Consider the following 24908-nt stretch of genomic DNA (forward strand, 5'->3'; position numbering starts at 1 on the left):
GGGGGGGGGGGGGGGGGGGGGGGGGGCAGAAACATGAGGATGCGTCCTTTTTGGTTTCTTTTTGTTTTTATTATTTATTTTTCCTTTGTGTTTTCTTCTTGCATCTCCACCTCTCTGGCATAATGACGTGAACGGAAGAAAGGAGGAAGGGCCGCGTCAACAGTTAGCGGGGGGAGAAGAGTGGGACCCATCATTCATGACGGCTGAGCGCGTGGAGAGTGTTCTTGAGCTTCTTACTTACACCAAAGGCGTAACTGGTGTTGTTGTGTGCAACCGCGACGGGCAACCCATACGCGACAGTTTTCAGGACTTAGACCGCACGAGGGCGATGGAATACGCCGATATGGCCGCAGAACTGGCACGCGAGGCGGCTCCATTGCTTTATGCGGACGATACTCTAGACTCCCTGCGAGTACGCTCTCGCACAAGCGAGGTAATTATCAAGTGCCACGACGAGTTTCTGCTGGTTGTTATTCAGGAGTTCTCCGAGTGAAGGTGTTAACTCCAGACGGTCGTTGTCTGTTCATTTCACTGCATGTGGCGGTCGTACTGAATGCCCACTGCGCGGAATCGCACTTTCACATGTATTCTCCCCTCTCCATCCCGCCATGTACAGATGTGTGCGTATTTTCTCTGCACAGCATCTTTTTTTAATTATTTTATTATTTTTCATTCTTATTTATTTTTATCCTTTTATTTTGGTAAATGGACTTAGTGGCAGAGGCTGATGCTTCCGCTGGGAGTTTTGACTGCGGCGGAGGAAATAAACGCAGCCTCCGGTCGCATGGTGAGCGAGGATTTACCCGCCAAAGAAATGAGTGAGGCAGAGCGGCACATGTCTCTTATTCAACAATTTACTATGACACGACGGCAGTTTTACGTGAAGGAGGCACAGGCGATACGGCGGCAGCGGCAGTTGAGGGCAGCCGCCGCTGCGTATTGGGAATCTGCACTCCGTGACTTTGCAAAGGCGGATCGAGTTAAATTGTGCCTTATCATACTGCAATCTGGAGTGCCAGCATCTCTGCGGCCACAAACGTGGGTTATGGCGCTTGGCGATGCACTGAAAATAAGTAGGGCAGAATTTGAAGCGGCACAACAAAAAGCCCCGGGCCTAATGGCGGGGGAGAAGGAGGGCTCACCATATGATTTTCATGCATTCTCTTCTGCGACTATCAGTCTCCGCGCTGCAGCTGTGACTTCCAACGACTCTTCCCGCGCTAACACCGTTAGGATTTCACTTGCGGAGTGGCGGTCACGGCTTATTGAAGACCTGCAAAAGGGTCTGCCGCACTGTATGCCGACGGAGGTGATGCAGCGTGCCTCTCAACCGTCAACGAAGGAGGAGGAGCCCAACACTTCCAACGCGAATTCTTTCAGAGCGAGGGACACGGCCTTGGCGGATCAGGCGACTCCTTTGCAGGAATACCATGTAGGCTGCTGCAGCGATTCGGCTGTCGACACCAAACCTCCACTGCCGATTTCAGAGCACCGAAACAACGCACTGCTGGAAATGTTTAACATGAAAAGGTTGGAAAATGGATTGGATGGGACGACGGAAGCCGTTACTTCAGATGCATCTTGTAATAATAGTACCAAGGATGGTAAGGATGAAGACGAGGACCATGACGCAGCACGAAGCCCAACTCCATTGGTTTCGGATGCGAGAACATGGTTGCACAAAAGCGCACAAAAATCCATGGGAGTTTCTGTCGATTCATCTTTTTCTCTTCTTTATCCAAACATGGTATTCCCTATGCATGCAGTAAATGGTGATGGAAACAATTTATTTTTGTCTTCTTTGCTCAATGAGAATGCTGTACGAAGAGTGGATTCGTTGCTTCAAACATACATGGAGCTTCGGCCCGAGGTTGTATATGTAAAGGATATGCCTTGTCTGGCGATGATGCTCTCTCTCGTCATTGAAGATCCATGGGAGTTGTGTGTATGTTTTACTAGCCTTCTGGAGTACGGTCATTTGGCTCCTTTCATCCGGTCAAGAAAAGAAGGCATTACGGTGCACTTTAACATATTTGATGCCGTGCTACGAAAGGCCCATTCGGCCTTATATGGGCTCTTTCAAAGATATGAAGTGCCACTGGATGTATACTTATTAGACTGGTGGACCACAGTTTTCTTGAGGACATTGCCTGTTGCTGTTGCCTTGCACGTCTGGGATCTTTTTCTGTTGGACGAACATTATCTGTACCGCACCACCCTCGCGATCCTTGTGTATCGGTTTGGTCTGTACAACAGGCATGCACTGAGTTCTCTTCCACGGTCGTATTGCTCGCAAGAAGATGTGTTGCAAACTCTAGACCCATCTTCTTTAGATTTCTACATGTCTCCGTCACTTTTCTGTCGTATTTTAGCGAATGATAAATTGTGTGGTATTAGCATGCGTTCTATTCGCTCCATCGCGAAGCGTGTGGCAAGTAATCGTCCCTCTCATTAGTAGTATGACGCAACAACACGTGGCTTTTTTATTGGGAGCTTGTGAAAAGAATGATCGCGTGGTAGCTGGCTAACTTAATTAATGTATGTGTATATCCTGATAAATGAAGGCATTCTTCATGATACTTTCTACCGTATGAATCTTCTGGGAAGAATGCGACTTTGTAGGGGAGAGCAGGGAGCCGATAGAGGCCGGATAATATTTGTTTTTATTTTGCCATCCCACCCTAACCCCCTTTTGATTCCTACCACGCGGCGGGGTCTTGTGGTTGGAGGACCCCAAAGTCTGCCACTTCGTAAGTAACAAATACTTCAAATCCTAACTGAGAGCGAAGGACCATGCTGGTGGTCCACAGAATTATATATATTGAATGAAAAGAAAACATTGAAGCGATTAACTAAAGAACCTTTTTTCCTAACTTGTTTGGTTTCCATAAATAATTTCAGGATCCGGCCAGCGGCCCGGAAAATTATTCTTTTATTTATTGCTTGGTTTACACATTGGTCACTGGAATTATTGAAGCCATGGGAATAAGTAACTATCACCATAGACATTTAACTATTTATTTATTTATTTATTTCTTTTACTCAAAACGTTGAAGCAATTCCTAACCGTATCCTGGCATGCTATTTTACTTTTTGCCCCGTTGCATTTTATTTCTTTCTCTGTTTATTATTATTATTATTATTGTTGTTGTTTGAAAATCGAGTTATGCGCGTGTGTTTTTGAGTGCGGTCGTTTTTGTGTAACAACGTTAGCGTGTGTTCTGATAGCGCGTGCGTGTGTATTTTGCCACGGGGTGGCAGGGCGGGTGTACGGGAAGACGCATCCGCGCCATGTTACTTTTGTTGGTTTTTCCTCCCACAGAATATTTACATTCTCTTATCTTATTTTTTGCTTTTTTTAATTTCCGCGTCAGTGGCGGGGGTAAGGGCAACACGGCAGCCACACGGGAATGTTTCGTTTTGCTCGTCTCGCACGGCGCGGCAAGAGGCGAACTGTGCCTCACACGATTGCCTCGCTTCCGGCTCCGTCTCTGCGCGGCAGCTGGGGGAAAATTGGTCGCATGTCGTCGGAGGAGAGACGGGAGGTGCTGGAGGGTACATGGAGACAGGCGAGACCCGTGCAGCTTTTGCCAGACGCCTCCGATCGCGATGCGGGCGGGTTTGTGGAGGGTGTGAGTTTCCGAACGGACGAGGAGGTGGAGGCATTTCTCGCAGAGGAGATGCGGGAGGACCGCGCTGAGCATGAAATTCCCGCACTAGAGCTGTCACGTAGCTTTTTTGAAGAGCTGGCGCAGTCGGCAGACAGTGAGGTGGATATGGAGAATGCGTTGGAGAGCACCCCCGCATCGGACGTGGAGCGCGAGGAGGAGGAGCGCGATGTTCATCGTCAATTTTTTGCTGACTTTTACGTGCAGCAGGGAATTATTCGGGCGGAGGAGAAGTACGAATTTGTGGACGCCATGCTTCGGCCCCCAACGGTGATGGTGATGATGAACGCAGGGTTGCCGTTTGTTCGTCTCATGATTCGATGCCAACTGGAGCAGCACCTGCGGGCGTTGCAAGCTGGGCGGAGCGGCGTTGTTTTTTTGCCTCACCACGTCCACCCGTTGCTTTACATGGTGGACGCTGTGCCTACCCAACGCGTTGGGGATCCGCTCCGCCTTCCGTACACACAGGAACGCTCTCTTCTTGCCCAACGAGAGATGCAAGAAACGCTTGCTTTGAATAGCACTGACGACCGCAACGCATCTCCGGCATGCTCTTCAGCTGAAACACAGACGGAAATGAGGAGCCCCGAGGTGGATCTTATGGAGGCAATACTAAATGATAGGATCAGCACACATGAACTTCAGACGATTCGCACAGGGAAGGATGAAACAAAGGAAGTGGAGTGCGGCTCTGGTGAACGGTTTACTTTGGAGCAAATTGGGGAGGAGACGGCGTTGGATTTGCAGTCGGAGATACCAAGAGCTCCGCTCTCAACGGGTCATCTTTACTGGCTGCAGCGGCAGATAGCGTCAGATACACTTATTGATATGGATATGCTCGGACTGATGCTTCCTTTAGCGTGTGGATTGTGCCGCAATGCGGGGAATGGCGCTATTATTCTAGACATGTCTAGTCGTTCCCTCAATGCACAGCACTACTCCTATGGCAAAGACATTGCTGGCCACTTTGTAATTTCACGCGCCGACGTGGCGGAAGGGGCGGGCGAAAAGTCTTTAGAAGCCGTTGTCATCTCTCTTGTTTTGCCGAAACCTTCACAGAGGAAATCAGGACGTCACCATGACGCTCTACAACGCCCCAGGGCCACTTTGAATGAAGTGCCTGAGGACGAGGCGACATTGGGCGTGGGACAGTTGTACTCTCCAGGTTACCATGTGGGGATTGAGAATCGTATAACAGGACGGGGCCCTTCACGGCACCTGTGGGAGGCATTGCGTGGGAAGTGTGATGCGGTGCTTTGTTTTCCGGATACGACTGCAGACGGGCGTAGGCCACGCACTGTTTTGGGGGCCAGCGGTGAGGACGAGGAAAAAGAGGCTGTTGCCAATCGATTTGTCTCTGTATGCTCGAAAGTTAATAAATTCTTTCCGTACTTGCGGCAGGAACTTGCACAGGCGTTGGAGTATGTAGGAATGCAAGGGGGCGTTGTCGTGTATGCGACGCACAGTATGAATCCACTTGAAAATGAGGCTGTCATCTGTTCTGTTCTCACGGAGTTTAAGCGAAAATACCCGGGACGTGAATACCGTCCCTTTTCTCTTCTGGAGCGTACAACAGGAGAAGAAGCCGAGTTATTGCGTTCTTTTATGGCAAGAGGCCATCAGGGGTTAAAAAGGTGGGTCCCACTGCAGGATGGGCCTCCAGAGCAGGATCCGTCTTTTTGCGATGAAGAAATAGTGTCGATGGTCGCTCGTTGCTCGTGGAGGGCTGCGCCACTGCGTACCGACGGTGATGTGTGCTTTTTTTGTGTGATTCAGCTGTATGCGAGTTTTTCCGGTTTACCGCTGCCGCCATTGCCACCATTGGTCAGACAGACTGACATCCCAGCCATTTCCGCTTTTCCCTGGCTTGACACGGTGCGGTTACATGACCACTGGGGTCTTCTTATCCACCGAAGCGAAGAGAAACGTGCATTTGTGGCCGTAACCCCAGCGACACTTTACATGGCGAATGCTTTGAACTCACCACACCGTAAAAATGGATATAGCGTTATTGACTACGGGGTATGCGTCAGTTTTGATTCCGAGAGGCGCTCGGAACAACGGGAAGGCGTCGTTGTTTCTTCTTTGAGTGGCACGCTATTGGCGCTTGCCCTTTGTGACTCCACAAATGAGAATTATCGGTCTTCCCACGTGTTGGAACTTCCTGTTGCGGCACTATTGGAGTTGTTACATGCCAGACAGATTTCTTTGCGACGTGTGTCTGAGGTATTGGGTAGTTTTCCATCGGGATTGGGTGCCTCAGCCCTTGCTGCTGAAGGGGTGTCGACAGTTTTTTTGAAAGCAGCAGTACCAAAAATAGTGAAACCAGAGGGGGATAACATGGAAATACATGAAGCCGTGACGAGCGAGTTGTGCAGGCTTGTGGTGGTGGCCCAGGCAAAAGTACAACGCTGCCCGCATACGCAAATGAACACGACTGTTTTGACGTTGGAGTGCGCAACGGTGCGTGAGTGTAGCGAACTGGAGGAGCGTGTGGTGGCGATTGGGGACGCGCTGCGGTACCTGCTGCGCCGGTTGGATTACCCCACGACGGCGTGGGGGCCTATGAATACGGTCGGCGACGAGGGCCCACAGATGCGGGACGACGAGTACGAGGTGGAGGCGCCGGTTTCCTCAGCAGCTACGAATGATTTTGACAGCCTTCTTGGCAGTCGGGCAAGGTCGCACCACAGGCGGAAAATGCAGCGATTGGGCAATAAGCTGCGTTATTTGGGCGGCGGCCAAGACGGCCCGGTAAATGACTGGGAGAGGGATCTGAGACACACACGCCGTAGGAATCGTTTGGCTGTTACTCCGTCCTTTTTGCACTAACTCTGATTCATCATATTGCCATTCTTTCTTTTGGGAAAGGGTGTATTTTTCTCTATTCCTTTGATTGGCTTTGTTCCTCTTCTTCTGGCTGTTCTTTGGCTTGGGGTGGTTGTGCTTCTGTTTTTTTTTTTTTTTTTTTGAGCGATGCCGGGTGGGTTTTATTTATTATTTTTTCTTTTGGGGGTGCGAATGGCACACTGTCATCATCTTAGCCGTGATGCGGGTTTAGTATCAAACCCACAAGAGAAAAGGAAGTGCGAAGAAAAAAACGGGTTTGTTACATCGCGGAGGGTCACTATTTCTCCACTGAATGCCCTCCAACTTCTCTGAGAGCCATTCCTACGATGATTCATCCAACGCGTCAGGGAACTCCAAGGAACTTCACGCACTTCTCACCAATACACAGTTTGCCCTTCTTGTAGTCTTCTCGGGTGTCTGCCACTACGTTGCCCTTATCGTTTCTGCTCTTACGGTGGGGGAGTCGACAGGCACATTGACACTGCCGTTTGTTGTGGTGAAAAAACTGTTGATGGGGTTTGTGTCGGCCATCACGAGTTTTTTAAAGAGGCGGCGGGAGCGAGTGTTTGTTGGTGTTGGGTACGAAGATGATGGCGCGAGCGTTGACCGGTTTGATGCCATGAATCAACCATCGGAGGTCGGCCATGTGTGATGGGTGGGACTTGCCAGTTGGCCTACAAAACAAGAAGGGTGAAGGAAAACAGGACCGGGAACGCAGGAAAAGGAAAAGGAAAAAAAATCACTCAGATAGGTACAATATTGTACCACGAATTGCACTTTGTAGGCTTTTGCGCTTATATATTTTGCTTGTTTTTTTTGTTTTTGCCTTTTTTGTAAGCGGTTGAGTGAATATGGCGACACGGGTGCGTGTGTTGAGATGGCGTTGAGTGGGTGCTGTTAGAAGGCTTGAGGCGAGGGATTCGGATCTATGCGGTGGCTGGTAGCATTGAAATGCTTGTGTGTACTTCCTTGCTTTTCATTTTTTTCTTTTTTTCTTTTTTGCTTATCCTCTTTATTTATTTATTTTTTTGTGCCTTCTCTTTAAATAAATATATATTTTTATTTTTTAAGGTGGCGTGTGGCGTTTCTTATTTATTATTATTATTTCTTGCGTCATCATGTTCGCCGGCAGTACGACGAGTGAGTCACTTGCGCTTATGAGCCAAAAGGTGCTTAGCCGCGTTGTGGTGCAGGAGAGGGAGAACGTTCTTCTGCAGGGCGATGTGCGATTGCGTGAGGAGGAAGCGCAGCGGGCGGCGGAGGAGGAGCGCGCCGCTTTTGCAGAGTTGGAGGCCTCCGTGCAGGAGGTGGTGCGTTTGTGCCTGTCATGCGCCACCTCGGTGCAGGACGAGGCGGTGATGGACGCCGTGGTGCAGCAGCTGACGCAGCAGATTGGCGAGGAGGAAGCGGCGGCGCAGTCCTTTGCGCTGGAGGTGCAGCACGAGAGGGTGGCACTTCTCGCCCGCCGCGCGGCTGTGGCCGATGAGAAAACGGCCGAGGAAGACGACGCGTTTCGTCAGGAACACTGTGAGCGTGTTGTTGATGAGGAAGAGGGACGGCGGGAGAGACTAGAAATCATGCGGGTGGAGCAGGATCGTCTGGATCTGGAGCGGCGGACAGAATTGTCAACGTTGCGATACGCCCGGGAACTTTTTCACGTGAACACGGAGTGACTCCACTTAATGCTTCCGACTTTCCGCTCTTATCGTCCAGTTCTTGCGGATGCCGGTAGCCGCGTGCCTGTAGACGTAGCTGCTCTCTCCTTTCTCTGAGTGTGTGGTCTGCGACGACGTTCTTTTTTTTTTTTTTTGGGTGGGTGGGTGGGGAACGTTGTTTTTTGATTTCTTTGCTCCATCGCTTTTGTTTCTCACGTGAAGTTGCCTGTTTTTTTTGTTTTTGTTGTTGTCTTTTTGTTTCCCTCCACCAACTGAATGGTCGGGTGCGTGCGTGTGCGGTAGAGTGCGAGAGCGCAGAAGAAAGCGAAGAGATAAGACAGAAATAATGGCCCCGCCCAAAGCGCCGCTTCCGGCCCGCCTGATTGCCGGGGACTTTCTCGGCTTTAACTGGAACAAAGTGACGTGGATGGCACCGTACAACAACTTTTACCCCATCACAGTCTGCGGCGGTCTTGGCGGGCGTTTGTGGTCGTCGTTTATTCAGTACGGCCACTTCCACAACCGTACGGGCTACAACGTTGTGCGCAACGGGTTTCTTGCCATTCCGTCGGCCCTAGCCGCCTTTTTCATGATTTTTAATGCCGACTGGTACCAGGCGCTAGCGTCCGCATGCTTCGTACTGAGGCAGGATGTGCCGACGTGGGCGCAGGAGAAGTACGCGAAGGAGATGGTGTACCTTTCATGGAACAAACCCGGTGCAATGGCGAAGCACCATTACGCCGGCACCGTCTCAATTCCTGGCACGGAGAAACTCATTAAGGATTAGAGGCGCTGAGGTTGAGGAGGCAAAGGAAGAAGAGGCGACGGCCTCTGCATGCGTGGCGCTTAGGGAAGTAGAAAAAAAAGAAAAAGAAGACCAGGAATAAAAACGAAAAAAACAAAAACAACAAAAAATCTTAACTTGAATTCTCCACGCGAAGCAGAAGAAGAAGAGAATTGACATCTGGAGTGTTTGTTTTGTGAACAAACTGAAAAGGGGAATGGAGGGATGGCATTGAAGGATGTTTCTTCTGACATTTTTCTGAGGGAGAGAGAGAGAGAGAGAGAGAGGGGGAGTTCTGACGTAGGAGGCACGGGAGAATGCGTGGAGAGGGCTACACGTCGCTGAGATGTACACAGCTAGCAGGTTTTAGGGCGGGCCGTGTGAGTGGGAAATGTGGTGGGTGCGGTGCTGACATGCGGAGTGGGTGACGGTGGAGCCTCAATTAACACGGTGTGGCTTCTTCAGTCTGTTTAAAGGTTTTCTTTTTCTGCCTTTTTTTTTTTTTTTGTTTGACCCTTTTTTTTCTATGAATTGCGCCGATGCGGTTAGTCGCGATCTGGCGGCCGTAGCGGCACACCCTCTCGTTCTCAGTAGCAGTAGTGAAAATAAAAAAAAAATAAATAAAAAGTAAACGTATATAAATAAAGTAAAACGCCACTTGACCGCATGACGGTTTGTGGCTGCAATCATGCAGAGACTTTAAGTCGGATTCGTACCGAAATTCATCTGGTGGAGGTGCAGTTGCGCCGCAGCCGTGAGGCGCGAAGAAAATACGGCATTGGTTATGAAAGCAACACCACAGGCTGCGCTAATGAGACATTGCGAGCATCTTCAGTTGACATGGGGCCGAAGCGGGAAGTTTTGTTACTGAGTTTGCCCAGCACACCGTGCGATGAAAAGTTGACCTCGTGCACGGAGGCGGCGCATTCACCGCTGGCGAGGGCACCAGCGGCTGCACGCAAGGAGGGGACAATTCTCCATCTTGAGAAGGGGTCCTTTGGTCGCGAGAAGTTCGTTTTGCGGTTTTTGTTGGTGGATGAGCACGAGGGGGTCATGTGGTACAAAAGCGAGCAACACTGCCGCTCCAATGCGTCAAGGCCGCTGGGCCACGTTCCGTTCTGGAAGGAGACACGAGACTCCCGCGGTAGTCGATTTAAAAGGGCGGCGGTCTGCTGGCCGCGGATCCTGCCGGAGGACTGCCCCAAGGCGGTCGATCCGCAGAAAAAGTATTTCGCAATTGAGTACCGGAAAGAAAAAGATGCGTGCAGCAAACTGATTTTTGCCGCCGGGAGTGACGAGGAGCGCAATGACTGGGTGCATTTTATCACACAATTTATTGACGTGTTCTTGGCACCGCGTGCGGGGTCGGAGAACCTCCAGCACACCCCACGCGCTCCAACACCCCCGCGGAACTGTTCGAGGTTTGATGACGGAGAGGCGCCTGACGGCAACGTTTCGTAGACGTCGTTTGCCCGCAGCAGGGCGTATGCATTTGGATTCCCCTCTTTGATTTTTGTTTTATTTTTTATTTATTTATTCAAGTCAGTGCACACCGGCCCCCTCTTTTTTTTTTTTTTGCCTAAAAAAGAAAAAAAAAGTATTTTTTCTTTTGTTTTTTGTCCCACACAATCTTGAACCTTTTATTTCGTTGGTGCGTCTGCCTGTTGTGTTTGCACGTCACCCCTCCCCCCCCCCCTCTACCCGTCGTGGTATTGCACCCCTCGTTTTTTGAAGCGTTATTTTTTTTTGTGTTGGACTCCTTCCTCTCTTCTTCTCTCTGTGTGTGTGCATGGGAGTAAAAAAAAAAGAAAGAAAAGAAAGGAGGAACAACAAAAGAGGAGGTGCTGGCTCAGGGAGCCCTCACGGGGACCACCTTCTCTTTTTAAAGGCATCAGATGTCGCTCCCAATCATTCGTCTGCGCACTGTAAACTCGAATCATGCAACGGCGGCGGATGATCCCGTCACGGCCTCTTGCACGCTGTACGGTTTTCTTCGCTCCGTTCCCAGTCGTTTCGAATGCGACATGGCGATGAGTGACTTCAAGCGCGGCGTCCAGGCGGCGCAGGGGCAAACATGCTTAACGAAAAACAACGACAATATGCTGAACCTTGTCTTTTCCTCTGTGCAGGACCGTCTTTTGCGAGAACTACCGAAAATTATTCCTCAGCTGGCGAGGAATTCGTCGACATGGCGAAGACTGCTGAGTGGAGCGGAGTCCACGAGCTCCATGAATAGCACGCCGACGGCTACGCGGTTGCAGGATAATGCACGCAGTCTGCGCATTGAAGAGAGCGCACAGCCGTCGATACCATCGACCCCCTTGCCATCCGCAGGCACCGGTGAAAATGGAAACAAAGGGAACCACAAGAATGGTGATCATCATAGTAGAGCTGAGGAGATTTTGGTGGAAGAAACAGTTTCCACGACCTCCACACGGTTCAAAAGTCCGTACGAGCAAATACCACCGCCCATTCACTTAACGGCGTCCGAGCATAAAGAAAGCCGGGCAACTGGAGGGATGCAAGGGGAGACGGGGGAGGGGAAAGATGCCAGCACGATTGTTGAGCACCGTGGCAAGGGGAACAACTTCACTGGAAAAAGTTACCGGCCGCATCCACTGCTTCTTGCCATCTTGGAGCGTGTCCGGTCATCCTGCTCGGCGGAAGAGAATGAGAGCGATAGAGAAGAGCGTGAGTTTACCACCATTATGGAGTCGAGGGAAAAAGCGCTCCGCACCAAGCTATCAAGTGCATACTCCATGATTCCACCAGAAGAAAAGAATTGTATGGGCTTCTTGCGGGATATGGAAGCACGTGTCGCTGTTGCACAAAAACTCTTTGAGGTGCAGAAGTTTGAGGAGACGACGATCCGGATGACCGAGTGTGCGCTGAAGATAGAAGTAGCGACGATGCGGGCGCTTCTTCATCAGATTGTGGACGCCGTCGCGGAGGCAGAGGAACGTCATGAGCGGGAAGGCCCTCGCAGTCCCTACTACGCAGAGGAGTGTCACGTCATGGCAGCAATTCAGCAAGCCCTGGATGATTTGGCTTCATAAGCCAAAATTTATGGACTCTCATTCTACCGTCACAGTTTTGGTGGCAAACTTAAATACATGCTGACTTTTCAATCTGCTTGTGTCCTTCGACCACATTTCTATATATATGTTTTTTTTTTTCTGGTTTGTATTTCTTTCTGAAAGCCTTTACCCCTACGAGGAAAAATGGCGTCTCTAGCAGGGCCTGAGATAATGGAGGCCCCCAAGAACGTCCTTTTTCGTCGTTTTGCAGTTGCACCCGATTGTTTGACTGGGTGCAAGAGAGAAATTCTAGCAACATGGAGTAAACCTTCGGTCCCTTCTATCGCCATGGACGCTGAAAAAGTGGATACTTCTCCCTCTATTTCTCTGGATCGTTCTGCCCCTTGGGTGAAACTCCCATATCCTGCCATTGATGTGGCCTGGTGTCCATTTAAGGAGGGAAATACTTACGCCGCATTCTTGACGGCATGTAGCAGCTGTCCGTTACAAATGTGGGACGCAGATGACGCGTCTCTTCGCGCTTCGTACTGCTGTGATAACGCTCTTGGAAAACCAGCAAGCCCACATGCGTTATTATGGTCCCGCTGCCACACGTTTTTGGCGGGTGGGTACGGCGGCACTTGCGACCGTATCCACGTACGTCTCTACGATGTTCTTAGGGAAGGGGATACAGTTCATTCATCGTATTGCTCGCCTTGTTCGAAGGGTATTGTCTCCGCCCTTTCAGATGGACCCCCGCCATATGGGGAAGAAATGCTGTTGGCAGGGTTTATACGATCTGGAAACGTAGATGTTATAGATACACGGCATTTTGGAGCGGCGGCCGTACTACGTGGTTTGCGGTCGGGTGTTGCGCAGATTCAGGTTCATCCAACGCTGGAGTATCTTGTTTTTGCCGCAGGTCGACTTGGTGATAATCGAATTGTCTGCTGGGATATTCGCAAAAGCAACCAGATTTTTGCGACCTTTGACCGAAAGGTGTCCACACAACCAACCGCCTTTTTTGGGCTTATTTTGCCACGAGGGACAGGAGGGCGGCGAACGTGTCTGGTGTCGGCAACGCATGACGGTGGCGTGTTGGTCTTCGATGACGTTTTTGTTGCGCGTGAACCGCGACGAATTCAGAAATCTTTGGGGCCGACTGCAGGGTTGTCTGTTCTCGAAGATGGGACGGTTATTGCCACAGTGGGGGAGCGTCAGTACCCCGTGCGAGACACGTATGAGGCGAATGGGGGCGAGTCGAAGACGAATATGAGACTTGCGAAGCGGAAACGCGCCCCGTTTGATGATTCAGAGACGGAGACGGAGGATGGGTTCTGCAACGGGGATTTTGCGGCCGGTGCTGCGGTATTCCGGTTGTAAAGGTGTGCTATGGGGAGGTGTGCTTGTTGGTTATGTGGTGTTGGGGTCCACGGCGTTGCCCGCAGACGGGGCGAATTATTCGCCTCTTATTTTTTCTGCCCTCCCCTTCCATTCTGTTATTTTTATTTTTATTTTCTCTTGTTCTCTGCAACCAATGCGCCAACGAAAACATAACAAAAAGGAGGGAATTTATGTGGGGACGCTTTACGGCGGGTCACATCGTACACGGCACGGCCATAAGCGAAGAGTGAGTGGGAAAAAGGAAACGAATAAAACAAAAGAGGGTCCTGGTTATAATTGTCTTTTTTTTCTTCTTCTTCCAGTATGACTCAAAGCCTTGACAGGGTTCCGCACGACACAAAGGGGGAGAGTATAGGAACGCTGCATGTTGTGAACTTTCCCTGTGCCCGCCTCCTGACGCTTTGTCGCCCAGCCATGCTTAACGCTCTGTCACTTGAGATGGCTCAACACATGCTGTGGCTGCACCTAAAGAGACCGCATCCAAGCCTTCCTCGCAGTGCGATTTATATTTTAAAGGGTGCAGGCAACAAGAGTTTTTGCGCCGGTGGTGACGTTCGAAGTATTGTTGCCCATGGCACTTTGTGTTCTTTCTTAAGAACAACCTATCAATTGAACTATCACATACTTACCATGCCGAACCCGCAGGTCTCCCTGTGGGATGGCTACGTCATGGGTGGAGGTGTCGGTGTTTCTGTCCATGGGCGATATCGTGTGGCGTCGGAGCGTGCCGTCTTTGCAATGCCTGAAACGGCCATTGGTCTCTTTCCAGATGTGGGGGCGTCGTGGTTTCTGCCTCGTCTAAAGATGAAGGGACTTGGCCTGTATCTTGGTCTCACAGGAGCTAGGCTGAAGGGGGCCGATGTGGCACACACGGGTCTTGCAACGCATTACGTCCCGTCAGCCCGCTTTTGTGAGCTGGAGGAACGCCTGTGCCACATTGACGACCCTGCGAAGGTGGAGGCATGCCTGGAGGAGTTTGCTGTGAAGGATTTGCCACCGTTTACGCTTGAGCCCCACCGTGAGACCATTGAGAAGAGTTTTGCATTGGAGGAAAAAACCACCGTGGAGGGCATATATGAGTCTCTCTCTGCTGACGGTGGGGAATTTGCGATGGAGGCGCTGAAACTGTTACGCAAGGCTTCGCCTACATCTCTTAAAGTGACATTGGAATTATTTCGACGTGCATCTCAGATGACGAGCATACGTGAGGCTATGTCATTGGAATATGGTGTTATTCAACGCATGTCGTCAACTAACGAGTTTGCAATTGGCGTGAATGCTTTGCTGATTGAGAAGACAGGCGATCCGCAGTGGGAGAGGAGGACGCTTGAGGAAGTGACAGCGGCAGAAGTGGATTATTTCTTTGACAGCGTGGGCCTTGTGCCGTGGGACCCAGAGGCCCCTTTGGAAACAATGATGGAGGCAAGAGGCGAGGGGGTGTAGACTCCTGCGCGCCTTTTGCGTAAAATTGTGAGGGACGTTGGTAAGAACAATGGGAAAAAAAAGAAAAAAAAAAGACTGCCACATGAGTAAAGAAATTCTGCTGCTAAGATTTATTTGTTGAGCGCAAACGCATCACATTGAAATTTTTTTTTTCCCCTTTCAATATATATATATATATTTCCAACGAGGAAAAGCCAAAAAAAAAAAAAAAAAAAGAAAATACTTTGAGGGTATTGCCTACTTCACACTGTGTGGTGTTGTTACGTAAACAAATACAAGGTAAGAGAAGGTGGGTGGGGAAGGGAAATAGAGGGAGCCAGAGACAAGAGGAGGAGGATACAATTTATACTTGGGAAGATTTGGAATTTTTGAAGAAGACGCAATGCGGCGAACAATACGGGTTTTCACGGGTAAATTGTTGTGGGAGACTTCACCAATACTCGTCTTATCACTATAAATCGTGAGAAGGCTCTGAACTCTATGGATTTGGAAATGGTGAAAGCCATGCAACGGGCGTATGTTCATGAGCCACACGCCAAAGGGGACTCTGCGCTTTTTGTTGTCAAGGGTGCAGGCAACAAGAGTTTTTGCGCTGGTGGAGATATCGTCAGTCTCAAAGACAGGTATGACGTCGCTGCGGAGTTCTTTTATACGGAATATCAATTGAACTATCACATACTTACCATGCCGAACCCGCAGGTCTCCCTGTGGGATGGCTACGTCATGGGTGGAGGTGTCGGTGTTTCTGTCCATGGGCGATATCGTGTGGCGTCGGAGCGTGCCGTCTTTGCAATGCCTGAAACGGCCATTGGTCTCTTTCCAGATGTGGGGGCGTCGTGGTTTCTGCCTCGTCTAAAGATGAAGGGACTTGGCCTGTATCTTGGTCTCACAGGAGCTAGGCTGAAGGGGGCCGATGTGGCACACACGGGTCTTGCAACGCATTACGTCCCGTCAGCCCGCTTTTGTGAGCTGGAGGAACGCCTGTGCCACATTGACGACCCTGCGAAGGTGGAGGCATGCCTGGAGGAGTTTGCTGTGAAGGATTTGCCACCGTTTACGCTTGAGCCCCACCGTGAGACCATTGAGAAGAGTTTTGCATTGGAGGAAAAAACCACCGTGGAGGGCATATATGAGTCTCTCTCTGCTGACGGTGGGGAATTTGCAAAGGGTGCCATAAACACGTTGAACCGGATGGCACCCACATCTCTCCGCGTGTCCCTAGAGATGCAGAAGAGGGGCGTGAAAATGACGGATCCCGCAGACGTGTTTCGAATGGATTACATTGGGTCTCTGAGGACCCATGTCAATTCGGACTTTCATGAAGGGGTGAGGGCACTGCTTGTTGACAAGACAAAGGATCCCAAGTGGAAGCCGGCCAAGCTTTCCGACGTCACTGCGGATTATGTGGAGGCGTACTTTAAGCCTTTGGGGAATCAAGCTCGCCAGTGGCATCCGACTTTGCCGTACTAATTGGGACATTCTTTATTTTTTTTTTTCTGGCAGTTTTGGTGTTTTGCTGCATATGTTTTTGATTTCTTTTGTTCTTGTGATATTTCTGTTAGTTTGATGGAAAAATCGTGCGATTTTTGGATTTGCGAGCGATTGCTGCGCCGAACTTCATTTTTTTTTTTTTTTTTTTTTTGGGGAGAGGCGAGGTGATTGAAGTGAAGTTACCGCTGATTGAGATGCCGCTTTTTTTTTTTTTTTTTCCTTTTTGTCTCAGTAGCTGGTTTCCCGCTTTGTTCCTGCTTGCGACTCACCGCGAATGAGTGAGGGGGTGGGCGTCGGGGAGGGTACCAGCCGCGTGCGCCCCCGGGCCAACAAGGAGAATGAGGAGGGCGCGTCAGGTCCGGACGACTCTGCAGGCAGGGGGAAGGAGATGGTACCCTTCTCCGCCCAAGGAGAGGACTGGGCAAGCCAGATGCTGCAGTCTCTCAAAGAGGATAATTTTCGACCCCCCTTCACGCTCTCCAGCACAGTCCGCCCGTATCACCGTTCGTTAGACACATCCACAGCGACGACGCCGGGGGTGGGGACGGGGGCATCTCCCGTGTTAGAAGCGGCGGACCTGGACGTCACCATCGGCAGCATGTCCAGCTTCGCTTCCGATTTTGGCCGAAGACGACGACGAAGACGCGAACAGCTAGCCCTTGAAAACCCTGCCGAAGGGGAAAGGCAGCGGAAGGATTTAGAGCGGGCCCTTCAAAACTTAGAAGAAATGCAGCGGGAGAACAGGGAGCGGATGCGAATTGTGGCTTCATACGCGCCTAGTACACGCGTACGATCTCCCAATGAGAAAAGTTCGTGTGGATCAGAGAGGCGTTTGTTGCACTACTTCCGTACGCAATCGGCCGGCAGCTTGCCGTTCTGTAAGGAATCGAGAGGCCGCGCACTCAAGAGACTGATGACATCTTCAGCGATGCCTGAGCCAAACATGACGACACCAATGCCTTTACCGCGGCGGCAGGAAGGAATCAACTCCTCCCTTTGTGACACGCCTTCACCACCGCAACATCGACGTGTGGACCACCCAAGCACCAAAATTAGTGAGGCTCAGAAACAAACGACTTGCGAAAATATTAATTTGCTAAGGAAAGAACACAGATCGGGGGCGTCAATGTCTCGGGTAATAAAATTTGAGAGAGAGCCATCAGAGATATTGGGGAAGAGTCCATCACCGCCCCGAGCGAATCCTTCCCCGCCGTTAAGGACTCCAGTTGGAAATCAAGGAGTTGGCAGTGGGGGCCGTGATGGGCCCGTAAACGGTCGAGATGGATTTGGACATGCCCAGAGTGCATTAGACGCAGGGGGGAATCGATGCGCATCGGCCGTTCCTTTCGAGGGCAAAGTTAGGCGTGGGGAGCCGAATGGCGGTAAACAAGTCGATAAAGTAAAAACGCCTACACCAGGCCGCGGAGGACGCTCCACTTCGCCCCCAATTATTATTTTGACGGTGGACTCGAGAAGGAGCATGGGAGAGGAGGATGCGAGGCGACTGCTGTCCGCGGAGCCAATCAAGTCTCCAGAGCCACTTTTACGACGTACGCCTCCCGGCCCCACGGGACGCTCAGCAGGAAACAATCCGCCAAAGAAGCAGTTTGCGGAGGCGATGCTGCGATCATCGACCATGAAGGAGCTGCCGTCTGCAGCAACAGAAGGCGTCATAAAGGAGAATTCGCAGCCGGAATGCAAAAAGGCTCGCGCCGCAATTCCGAAAAGTTCTCTTCCGGGAGCGGGTGCCGCGGCTCCTGTTGTTGCTATCGACAAATCAAGGGTGGAGGAACGTCATGAGGGCCACCGTCAGCCTGGCGCGTTGAACAAACGACCATTAGTAGGTAAGTCTCGTAACAGTGTGGAGGCGCCCTCCTTCACAGAAGTGGCGGCAAAAAAGTCAACTTCAGTCATCAACCGAAATTTGGTCGTTGCGTCTACGAGCAAGCAACGCAAAGCCAAGAGTGGCAACGGGACTTCGAAAATTACTGTTGTCGTTTCAGGAGAGACGAAGACGAAGACACAGCCGAAGCCCGAGCCTCGTAGTGCAGGAGCCGTTCGCAGTCCGGCTGTCGTAGCTGGGCGGACGGCTACTGCTAGTACACGGTACCGGGTAACTGGAATCAGCACCCGCGCCGCGCCTTTGCGCCGTGACGATCCAGCCACTTTAGATGAGAGAGGCGTGTGCCGTGGTAAAAAGAGTACGTCCCCTCCGTATTCCTTGGAGACGGCCTCCAGTGTCTCAAAGCAAAATTCTTTGCGCCAAATTCCACGGGGGCGGAGGAGTCCTTCGTCATTGACGCTTATAACACCTCTTGAACGTGAATCATACCGTCCGTTGGGCAATGACCGTCCAATTGATACTCCACTTAAGGCCGTGAGACGCGGTCCCGTTGGTGAACCATATTCGCCTAGACGACTTGTTCCATTTTGTACGGAGTGTGGAAAAAAACACCTTAGTGAGAAGGTAAAGTTCTGTGCCTTTTGTGGTCATAAGCGTGAGGCTGTGGCAATGTGAGTTGGGTGCGTGTGTTGTGGAGTGGGCAAAGGGAATGCGGGTATATGTGGCTGTCATGAATACGGGAAAAAAAAGAAAGAGGAGGAATATATATATATAAACTAGTGACACATTTACTGCGTGCATGGGGGTGTGACGTGCCACACGCATTGAAATGCTTTGCAGAAAAGCGAGACACATATATCTGTTCATATGTATAAACACGTATGATGTAGTTCTCTGAAGTTCCTTCCATCCCGATGGTGTGAGTCTCATGCTGTTGATGGACGACGCTCATCTTAGTGAATGATGCCGGGAACAGGGCGATCGTTGCGTTGAGATGTTGCCAATGGTGGGAAGTGATGCCCTCCCCCGTCGGAAACAAAAAACAAAAACAGAAGACAACAAAAAACAAACAAACAAACAGAAAAAGGGAGGACAGGGGCAACAGGAACACACACACACACACACAAGCAATAAAAAAGAGGAGACACCAAATAAAACGATGAAAAGTAGACTGACTGAGGGGCTGCACTTAAAACGGGCAAAACTCTTTCCTTTTTTTCTCTCCGCCTCCTCCCTTCCTGCTTATTTTTTTTCCACCAGCCGAAGAAGAAAAATACATGCGAGAGGCGACGAGGGAGGCGGCGAGGCCCACAAAGGAAGGGAGGCAGGGTAGAGGAGGGACGAACAGTTTTTGTGGATTGAGGGCTGACATTGAAGGAACCAGTGCGACAGGAATAAAAACAAGAAAAAAAATAAAGGATGAAAATAAATTATTGATTACTCGGAATAGTGTGGCGGAGTGCCAGAATATATTTGTGGGCCATCGGGGGGTTTTCTCGCCTTTCTTTGCCCTTGTTTTTTTCCCTTTTTCCCCTTTCTACTTACTGGGCTCACACGCGTTTTTGTGCATTTTTTCTCTTGGCCAAAAAAAAAAAAGAAAAAAAAAAGAAAACACAAGCAAACAAACAAGCAAGCAAGCAAACATATATATATACACACATACCAACAGAGAACACTGGCACAACAGCATTGCCCTCTCCACTACACTGCACTGCACTGCCGATGATTTCTCTGGCGGTGATGTTTCTTCTTTCTGTGTCTTTTTTTTTTTTTTTTTTTTTTGCAAGAGGAGCAGAGGAGGGAATTAAGGAAGGGGCTCGGACTACGTTGCGGTCACGTTTCACTGCGCCGTATTGATTGGGGAGGCCGCGATTATTGATGCCATCAGCAGGGCCAGAGAACACACAAAAAGACGTCTAGAAGGGTAAAGAAAACCCGCTGAGCAGAGGGTCTCTGTACCTGCGTTTTGTGTGGAGAGAAAAGGGCGGAGGCACATCTTGTGGCTATGCGACGTGCCCGCTTACTGTGGCTTTCTAAGCGTCTTCGCGGTACGGTGATCTCGTGGCATCCGTTTGAGCGGCACGGTGTTATTCGTTGCGCGACGGATGGCAAGGAGTACAAAATTCCGAATGCTCGCGCTTTTGAGACTATTTTGCCCACACGACTGCGCCAATTGGAGGGCGCCGCGGTCGAGTTTGAGGCCATTTGCGGCACTCTAGACGTGGACCGTGTCATCACACGCAGTCGTTTGGAGCCCATCACGGCAAAGAGTTATGAGCGAAAAAGTCCCGTTGATTTTCTCGCTGGATTTTGTCTGGAGTCGAGTAATTTGACGACACCAGAGGCAACCTCAGAACCAAGCGCCACATGCGCCTCTTCCTTATCCTCTCCGTCGGCACTGTTTCCGCAGCCACTTGCTGGAAACATTACTGTTGACTTGAGTACAGTGATGTCAAAGAGGAGCAATGAAGGAAGTGCCCCTGCGAATAGGGAGGGTGCAGAGAATACAGAAATTGAAGGAGAGGAAGAGGAGAGTGTGCGAGCTCCGCGGGGTGTAAAGGATCTTCGCAATCTCGTGGTATTGGACGAGGATACAAAAGAACTGTTGCGGTTACGTCGTCAACTTGGCAGTGATGCAAAAGCCCGCGAGGTCCTGCAGCAACGGCGAAAAGAGGCTGAGGCCGCGAAGACGAAACAACGGAAGGTACTTTCCACCCATCAGACGGGTGTTGTTTTGGCGTGGTCCTCGCTGCATCGTAGTGGCGTTGTGCTGGAGAATGCCACGGAAGTCCCTAGGAATGCATCTGAGAATAACATGGAGGGCATGTGCATTATTCGCAATGTCGATTCCTTTGACACGGCGCTTCCGACGGAGCTGAACTTGGTCGGCCGCACCGTAACCTTTTCGAAGGTGGCGTACGGGTGTCATCCTTTGAAGGTTTTTGCCGAAAACATCCGAGTGAGTGGGAGTGTAAACTTTGACGAGGCACGGACTGCTGCAACGGAGGCTAAGGCGAAGGAGGCCGCCGCTACGGAGCATTCGAAACGTGTCAAACAACTTGGTACCCTCTTTGAAGAGGAGATGGACCACGCGGATGAGCCGTTGCCCACCGGCCCCCTCTACGGTGTGGTGACCCGATGGAGTGGGGGACAGGGCATCGTGGAGACGGGCAACAGGCGACTGTATTATATTCACTCCGCGGCAGATTTTATACAACTTATCGACCAAACAAGTAACACTATTCGTGGAGCTGTTGTTCGTTTTACCGTCGATAAAGAAAATCGTCGCAACGCACGGGAGGTAAACATCCTTTCGCTTGCTACGCGGGAAATTAATTCTGTGATGCCCATGCTGGAAAGGCAAAAAGGACCTACAAAGACGACGACTATTTTTGGTGATGGAATTTCTTCCGTTAATGCTGCCTCTTTTGTTGCCGGTGCGGATGGGGAAAATAGCAATGCTATTGCAGCCGATGGCGGAACGGGGGAACTTTTAGCCGATGCCAACTGGGTGCAAGGAATATTGATTACGTGGTCGTCTTTAGAGGATCAGGGTGTCATTCAGGGTGATGACGGCAATCGGTATCTTCTTCGTGACGGCGAGGAGCATGTGAGGGATTACAAGACGTGCAAATCTCTTTTAAAGAAGGGTCGCCGTGTGAAATTTGTGCCCTTTGGCGGTACCGGTCTTTTGGCATGTCATGTCGTGCCTTTGGAAACTGAGGCAGACGAGGCGACCCTTGCGGAGGCGGAGCTGCAACCCAAAGAGCAGCGTGTGAGTGAGGGACACGCCGAGGAGGCCATTGCTTCCCCCATGAGTACCGCATACTGGATCAACCGGATGGACCGTGCAGGGTACGACACCACGGAGGTGAAAAAAATGCAAAACAGGGCAATCACCTTTGACGATGACGATGACGATGACGACAAGCTGCTCGATAGCGAGGATCTTTTCAAAAAAGATCACTGGTTTAATGACCCGCGGAAGAACATGCGGCTTCCAAACAGTGATATGACGGCTGGCAACCTTGCTCTCATTGGCCCTGCCTCGATGATGAACATTGCCATGAAGGCTCACAATCCTCAAAAGCTGGAGAAGGTGAAGAACAAGTACTACAACCGTCTGACGGAACCCATGAAGGAGTTTGCGTGGAAACAGGCAAAGGAGCTCGCCCCCAAGTATGAGAAACGCATCAAAGAGGCGCGTGAAAAGGGAAACGAACCTCGATTTTCCTTTTATTGAGTTTCACGCGGAGGTGCCAAGAAAAAAAAAAAAAAGGAAGGGAAAGGGAATGAAGAGCATAGTAAACGGCTGAAGAACCAAATTTATATTCTCTTCCATTTTTTGTTCTCTTGTTGTCATTTGAACAAAAAGTTTATTTATTTATTTATTTATTTATTTTCTTTCTTTCTTTCTTTTTTCCTTTTATTGCCACACCTGAAACACAGTAGCGGGCCCACCGTTGCTGCAAGAATTGACGATGGTTTCCAAGACGAGGAGGCAGCGACAGCGGCGGAAGGCGGTACTTGAGGCGAACGATGGTGTTCTTCCGCCGGTTTTACCGGCAGTGCCCAAGTCGGTGCATCTGAAGAAAACGCGGCCCAAGATGAAGAGCAAAATGAAGATTCGTCTTGGCCACGAAAGTCGTGTTGACATTTACGAGGGGTTTGAGGATCACAAAGGTGTTTTGTGGAACTGCCCGAATTGTCAGCGGGAGTGCCGTGTGGTTGGATTCTGCGTCGATTGTGCCACTGGCACAAGATCAAAAACACACACAGGGGTATTGATGGCGCGCCACAAGAATGGGAAGAAGTCGACAATGGCGTTGGCGGTAAGGAAACCGAAGAAGCTGAAGCTTAGTAAAAAAACGAAGTGAACTGCAGATGTTTTGAGGTGTTTATATCTAACCGCAGTGATTAATGATATTTTTGTCCGGGGAGGGTGAGTGGGTGGGTGAAACGAACACCGCACACGCACTTCTCTTTATTCCTGTCTCTGTGTGCTTGTGTCGTTGGGGACGGTGCATCTTTGCGCTGCAATGAATGTCTTTGGGTGGATAAGACGATGTCGCTTTGGCTGAAATTTGTTTTCTTTTTCTTTTTTAATTTTTGCTTCCGGGTTGTACTTGCAAGCACTATATTGTCATTGGTAGCGTTTATAGCTACAGTGAAGGCAAGGGCGATTGTCAGTTAATGTTCATGGAGGAGCTTCGCAAGACGCTGAAGGATGCTCATTTGGAGGTGTTGAACGCAACAGGATGGGGCACGTTGCTGGATGGACTGGCTGCGTCATGGAGGGACGGTGGAAGCGACATGCTGCCGTTTATCTACAGAAAGGTGAGCGACTTCGTGGCGGCGGTGAACTGGTCTGAGCCTTTCTTTACGTACCTTGCGCTGTTTCACACTCTTGTCATTGTTTTAGTCTTGGTGCTCACCTGGCGTGCGTCGGCGGAGCGTATCTTTGTGGTGGCTTTTTTTGTCCTGCTTCTTGGCTGGTGCTCCTCGTACCTCAACGAATATGGCCGATTGCATGCAGCGGAGATTTTTGTGGAAAAGGGGGTGAACTATTTTGACCGCGGTGGGTTGTTTATCAGCGTGGTGTACTTTTGCCCAATTTTCCTTGTTGCTCTGCTGTTGCAGGGGCGCATCCTTCTGCAGATGTTGAGGCTGATGGTTGACACGAAGCGAAGACAGTTGCGGAAGGAAATGGCAGACGCCGCCGCCGCATCAGCCTCAAAAACAACAGCAACAACAGGAAGAGGGGCCACCGATGCTGCTGCTGCTGGGATGACGTCGTTTGACTCGAAGAAGGAGAAGTGACCCCTTCAATAGGGGAAATCACTCATTCTTTATTTTGTTTTTGCTTGGCATTTTTTGATAATGAGTAAACAAACACAAATATCCACACGTGGAAAATATTTGTGGCCTCTTAATTTTCTGCGTAATGTATTTATTTCTCTATGCATCTCTTTATGTACACACACTGCTAAACACATGGACCTTCTATTATTATTACTATTATATATATATATATTTTGCTGGCGATGTTGCTTTCCAAGGTCTGTAGGGACATAAAATTTCCTGGTGAATGGCATGAGCTCCTGGGTGTCCGTTGAAAACTTCCTGCACGGCAAAAAGGCGGCGTATGTCCGACGTGGCCTGGTCCTTTTTGGTCTCTACGGTGTAGCCAGCGACTACTACCTGATGCACTATTATAAGGCGTTTGACCCAAGTGAGGGACAATTGTACGTAATCGACTGGAGTCCCATTGGACGCCCACGGTGCCAGGTGCATGTGTTACCCAGCAATCACTACCCAAATTACACGCCGTGGACGCCCAGGAATGGCGACGTCGTACTCGCGCGCACGGTACCAAATGAACCCAACTGGCTCCAGCTCATCAACGGACGTTTCGTGGAAAATCAAACATGTGGGGTGCCTCTCGCGATACCCCTTGTGGAGGTGCAAGAGAAAGAGAACCAGCGGAAGCGAAAGGAGGAGAAGTCGCAAAAAATTCTTTAGTGAGAGAAAACCGTGTTGTGGGAGGCGGCATCCCTTTCTTCTCACAGACTTTTGCAAATCTTTTATTTCTGTCTTGCACAATTCTCAACGGGGGCGTGTCGCTCCCTTTCACTGGCAGGCGTTATTATTGAAGTGTAATCTGCTGCTTTTTACCCACGCATTAATTTTTCACCTTTTTTTTTGTTGTGGCTGTGTTGTTGCATTCATTTATTTCTAAATAAATGGAGGTGC

At 50.2% G+C, this 24908-nt stretch overlaps 16 protein-coding genes across 16 annotated transcripts, besides 22 other annotated features; all 16 read left to right on the forward strand.

The window, feature by feature from the left end:
- Nucleotides 1–26: a microsatellite.
- Nucleotides 1–24908: a sequence feature (heterozygous, non-Esmeraldo-like haplotype).
- Tc00.1047053506727.4 (hypothetical protein, conserved) lies at nt 197–493 on the forward strand (the record flags this gene model as incomplete). The annotated part of the gene is made up of 1 exon (XM_806347.1): nt 197–493. The coding sequence occupies one exon, from the start codon at nt 197–199 to the stop codon at nt 491–493; it is 297 nt and encodes a 98-aa protein (XP_811440.1).
- Nucleotides 648–700: a sequence feature (T-rich).
- Tc00.1047053506727.10 (uncharacterized protein) lies at nt 728–2455 on the forward strand (the record flags this gene model as incomplete). Its single annotated transcript, XM_806332.1, has 1 exon — nt 728–2455. The coding sequence occupies one exon, from the start codon at nt 728–730 to the stop codon at nt 2453–2455; it is 1728 nt and encodes a 575-aa protein (XP_811425.1).
- Nucleotides 2490–2929: a mobile genetic element.
- Nucleotides 3008–3039: a microsatellite.
- Nucleotides 3125–3153: a microsatellite.
- Tc00.1047053506727.20 (hypothetical protein, conserved) lies at nt 3411–6500 on the forward strand (the record flags this gene model as incomplete). The annotated part of the gene is made up of 1 exon (XM_806333.1): nt 3411–6500. One exon carries the CDS (start codon nt 3411–3413, stop codon nt 6498–6500), a length of 3090 nt encoding a protein of 1029 aa, XP_811426.1.
- Tc00.1047053506727.30 (hypothetical protein, conserved) lies at nt 6811–7170 on the forward strand (the record flags this gene model as incomplete). Its single annotated transcript, XM_806334.1, has 1 exon — nt 6811–7170. The coding sequence occupies one exon, from the start codon at nt 6811–6813 to the stop codon at nt 7168–7170; it is 360 nt and encodes a 119-aa protein (XP_811427.1).
- Nucleotides 7484–7585: a sequence feature (T-rich).
- Tc00.1047053506727.40 (hypothetical protein, conserved) lies at nt 7637–8191 on the forward strand (the record flags this gene model as incomplete). Its single annotated transcript, XM_806335.1, has 1 exon — nt 7637–8191. One exon carries the CDS (start codon nt 7637–7639, stop codon nt 8189–8191), a length of 555 nt encoding a protein of 184 aa, XP_811428.1.
- Nucleotides 8520–8960, forward strand: Tc00.1047053506727.50 (hypothetical protein, conserved; the record flags this gene model as incomplete). The annotated part of the gene is made up of 1 exon (XM_806336.1): nt 8520–8960. The coding sequence occupies one exon, from the start codon at nt 8520–8522 to the stop codon at nt 8958–8960; it is 441 nt and encodes a 146-aa protein (XP_811429.1).
- Nucleotides 9030–9088: a sequence feature (A-rich).
- Nucleotides 9218–9250: a microsatellite.
- Nucleotides 9435–9483: a sequence feature (T-rich).
- Nucleotides 9560–9584: a sequence feature (AT_rich).
- On the forward strand, nt 9624–10418 carry Tc00.1047053506727.60 (hypothetical protein, conserved; the record flags this gene model as incomplete). The annotated part of the gene is made up of 1 exon (XM_806337.1): nt 9624–10418. One exon carries the CDS (start codon nt 9624–9626, stop codon nt 10416–10418), a length of 795 nt encoding a protein of 264 aa, XP_811430.1.
- Nucleotides 10474–10495: a sequence feature (AT_rich).
- Nucleotides 10853–12013, forward strand: Tc00.1047053506727.70 (hypothetical protein, conserved; the record flags this gene model as incomplete). Its single annotated transcript, XM_806338.1, has 1 exon — nt 10853–12013. The coding sequence occupies one exon, from the start codon at nt 10853–10855 to the stop codon at nt 12011–12013; it is 1161 nt and encodes a 386-aa protein (XP_811431.1).
- Nucleotides 12179–13357, forward strand: Tc00.1047053506727.80 (hypothetical protein, conserved; the record flags this gene model as incomplete). Its single annotated transcript, XM_806339.1, has 1 exon — nt 12179–13357. The coding sequence occupies one exon, from the start codon at nt 12179–12181 to the stop codon at nt 13355–13357; it is 1179 nt and encodes a 392-aa protein (XP_811432.1).
- Nucleotides 13682–14821, forward strand: Tc00.1047053506727.90 (enoyl-CoA hydratase/isomerase family protein, putative; the record flags this gene model as incomplete). The annotated part of the gene is made up of 1 exon (XM_806340.1): nt 13682–14821. One exon carries the CDS (start codon nt 13682–13684, stop codon nt 14819–14821), a length of 1140 nt encoding a protein of 379 aa, XP_811433.1.
- Nucleotides 15018–15041: a microsatellite.
- Nucleotides 15302–16291, forward strand: Tc00.1047053506727.100 (enoyl-CoA hydratase/isomerase family protein, putative; the record flags this gene model as incomplete). Its single annotated transcript, XM_806341.1, has 1 exon — nt 15302–16291. The coding sequence occupies one exon, from the start codon at nt 15302–15304 to the stop codon at nt 16289–16291; it is 990 nt and encodes a 329-aa protein (XP_811434.1).
- Nucleotides 16442–16463: a microsatellite.
- Tc00.1047053506727.110 (hypothetical protein, conserved) lies at nt 16587–18830 on the forward strand (the record flags this gene model as incomplete). Its single annotated transcript, XM_806342.1, has 1 exon — nt 16587–18830. The coding sequence occupies one exon, from the start codon at nt 16587–16589 to the stop codon at nt 18828–18830; it is 2244 nt and encodes a 747-aa protein (XP_811435.1).
- Nucleotides 19189–19241: a microsatellite.
- Nucleotides 19549–19585: a microsatellite.
- Nucleotides 19740–19767: a microsatellite.
- Nucleotides 19770–19799: a microsatellite.
- Nucleotides 19899–19937: a sequence feature (T-rich).
- On the forward strand, nt 20161–22398 carry Tc00.1047053506727.120 (hypothetical protein, conserved; the record flags this gene model as incomplete). Its single annotated transcript, XM_806343.1, has 1 exon — nt 20161–22398. The coding sequence occupies one exon, from the start codon at nt 20161–20163 to the stop codon at nt 22396–22398; it is 2238 nt and encodes a 745-aa protein (XP_811436.1).
- Nucleotides 22531–22557: a microsatellite.
- Nucleotides 22558–22582: a microsatellite.
- Tc00.1047053506727.130 (hypothetical protein, conserved) lies at nt 22637–23032 on the forward strand (the record flags this gene model as incomplete). The annotated part of the gene is made up of 1 exon (XM_806344.1): nt 22637–23032. One exon carries the CDS (start codon nt 22637–22639, stop codon nt 23030–23032), a length of 396 nt encoding a protein of 131 aa, XP_811437.1.
- Tc00.1047053506727.140 (hypothetical protein, conserved) lies at nt 23349–23975 on the forward strand (the record flags this gene model as incomplete). Its single annotated transcript, XM_806345.1, has 1 exon — nt 23349–23975. One exon carries the CDS (start codon nt 23349–23351, stop codon nt 23973–23975), a length of 627 nt encoding a protein of 208 aa, XP_811438.1.
- Nucleotides 24160–24192: a sequence feature (AT_rich).
- Nucleotides 24249–24677, forward strand: Tc00.1047053506727.150 (hypothetical protein, conserved; the record flags this gene model as incomplete). The annotated part of the gene is made up of 1 exon (XM_806346.1): nt 24249–24677. The coding sequence occupies one exon, from the start codon at nt 24249–24251 to the stop codon at nt 24675–24677; it is 429 nt and encodes a 142-aa protein (XP_811439.1).

Source organism: Trypanosoma cruzi, genomic scaffold, assembly GCF_000209065.1.
Source record: "Trypanosoma cruzi strain CL Brener 1047053517029 genomic scaffold, whole genome shotgun sequence".
NCBI lineage: Eukaryota > Euglenozoa > Kinetoplastea > Trypanosomatida > Trypanosomatidae > Trypanosoma > Trypanosoma cruzi.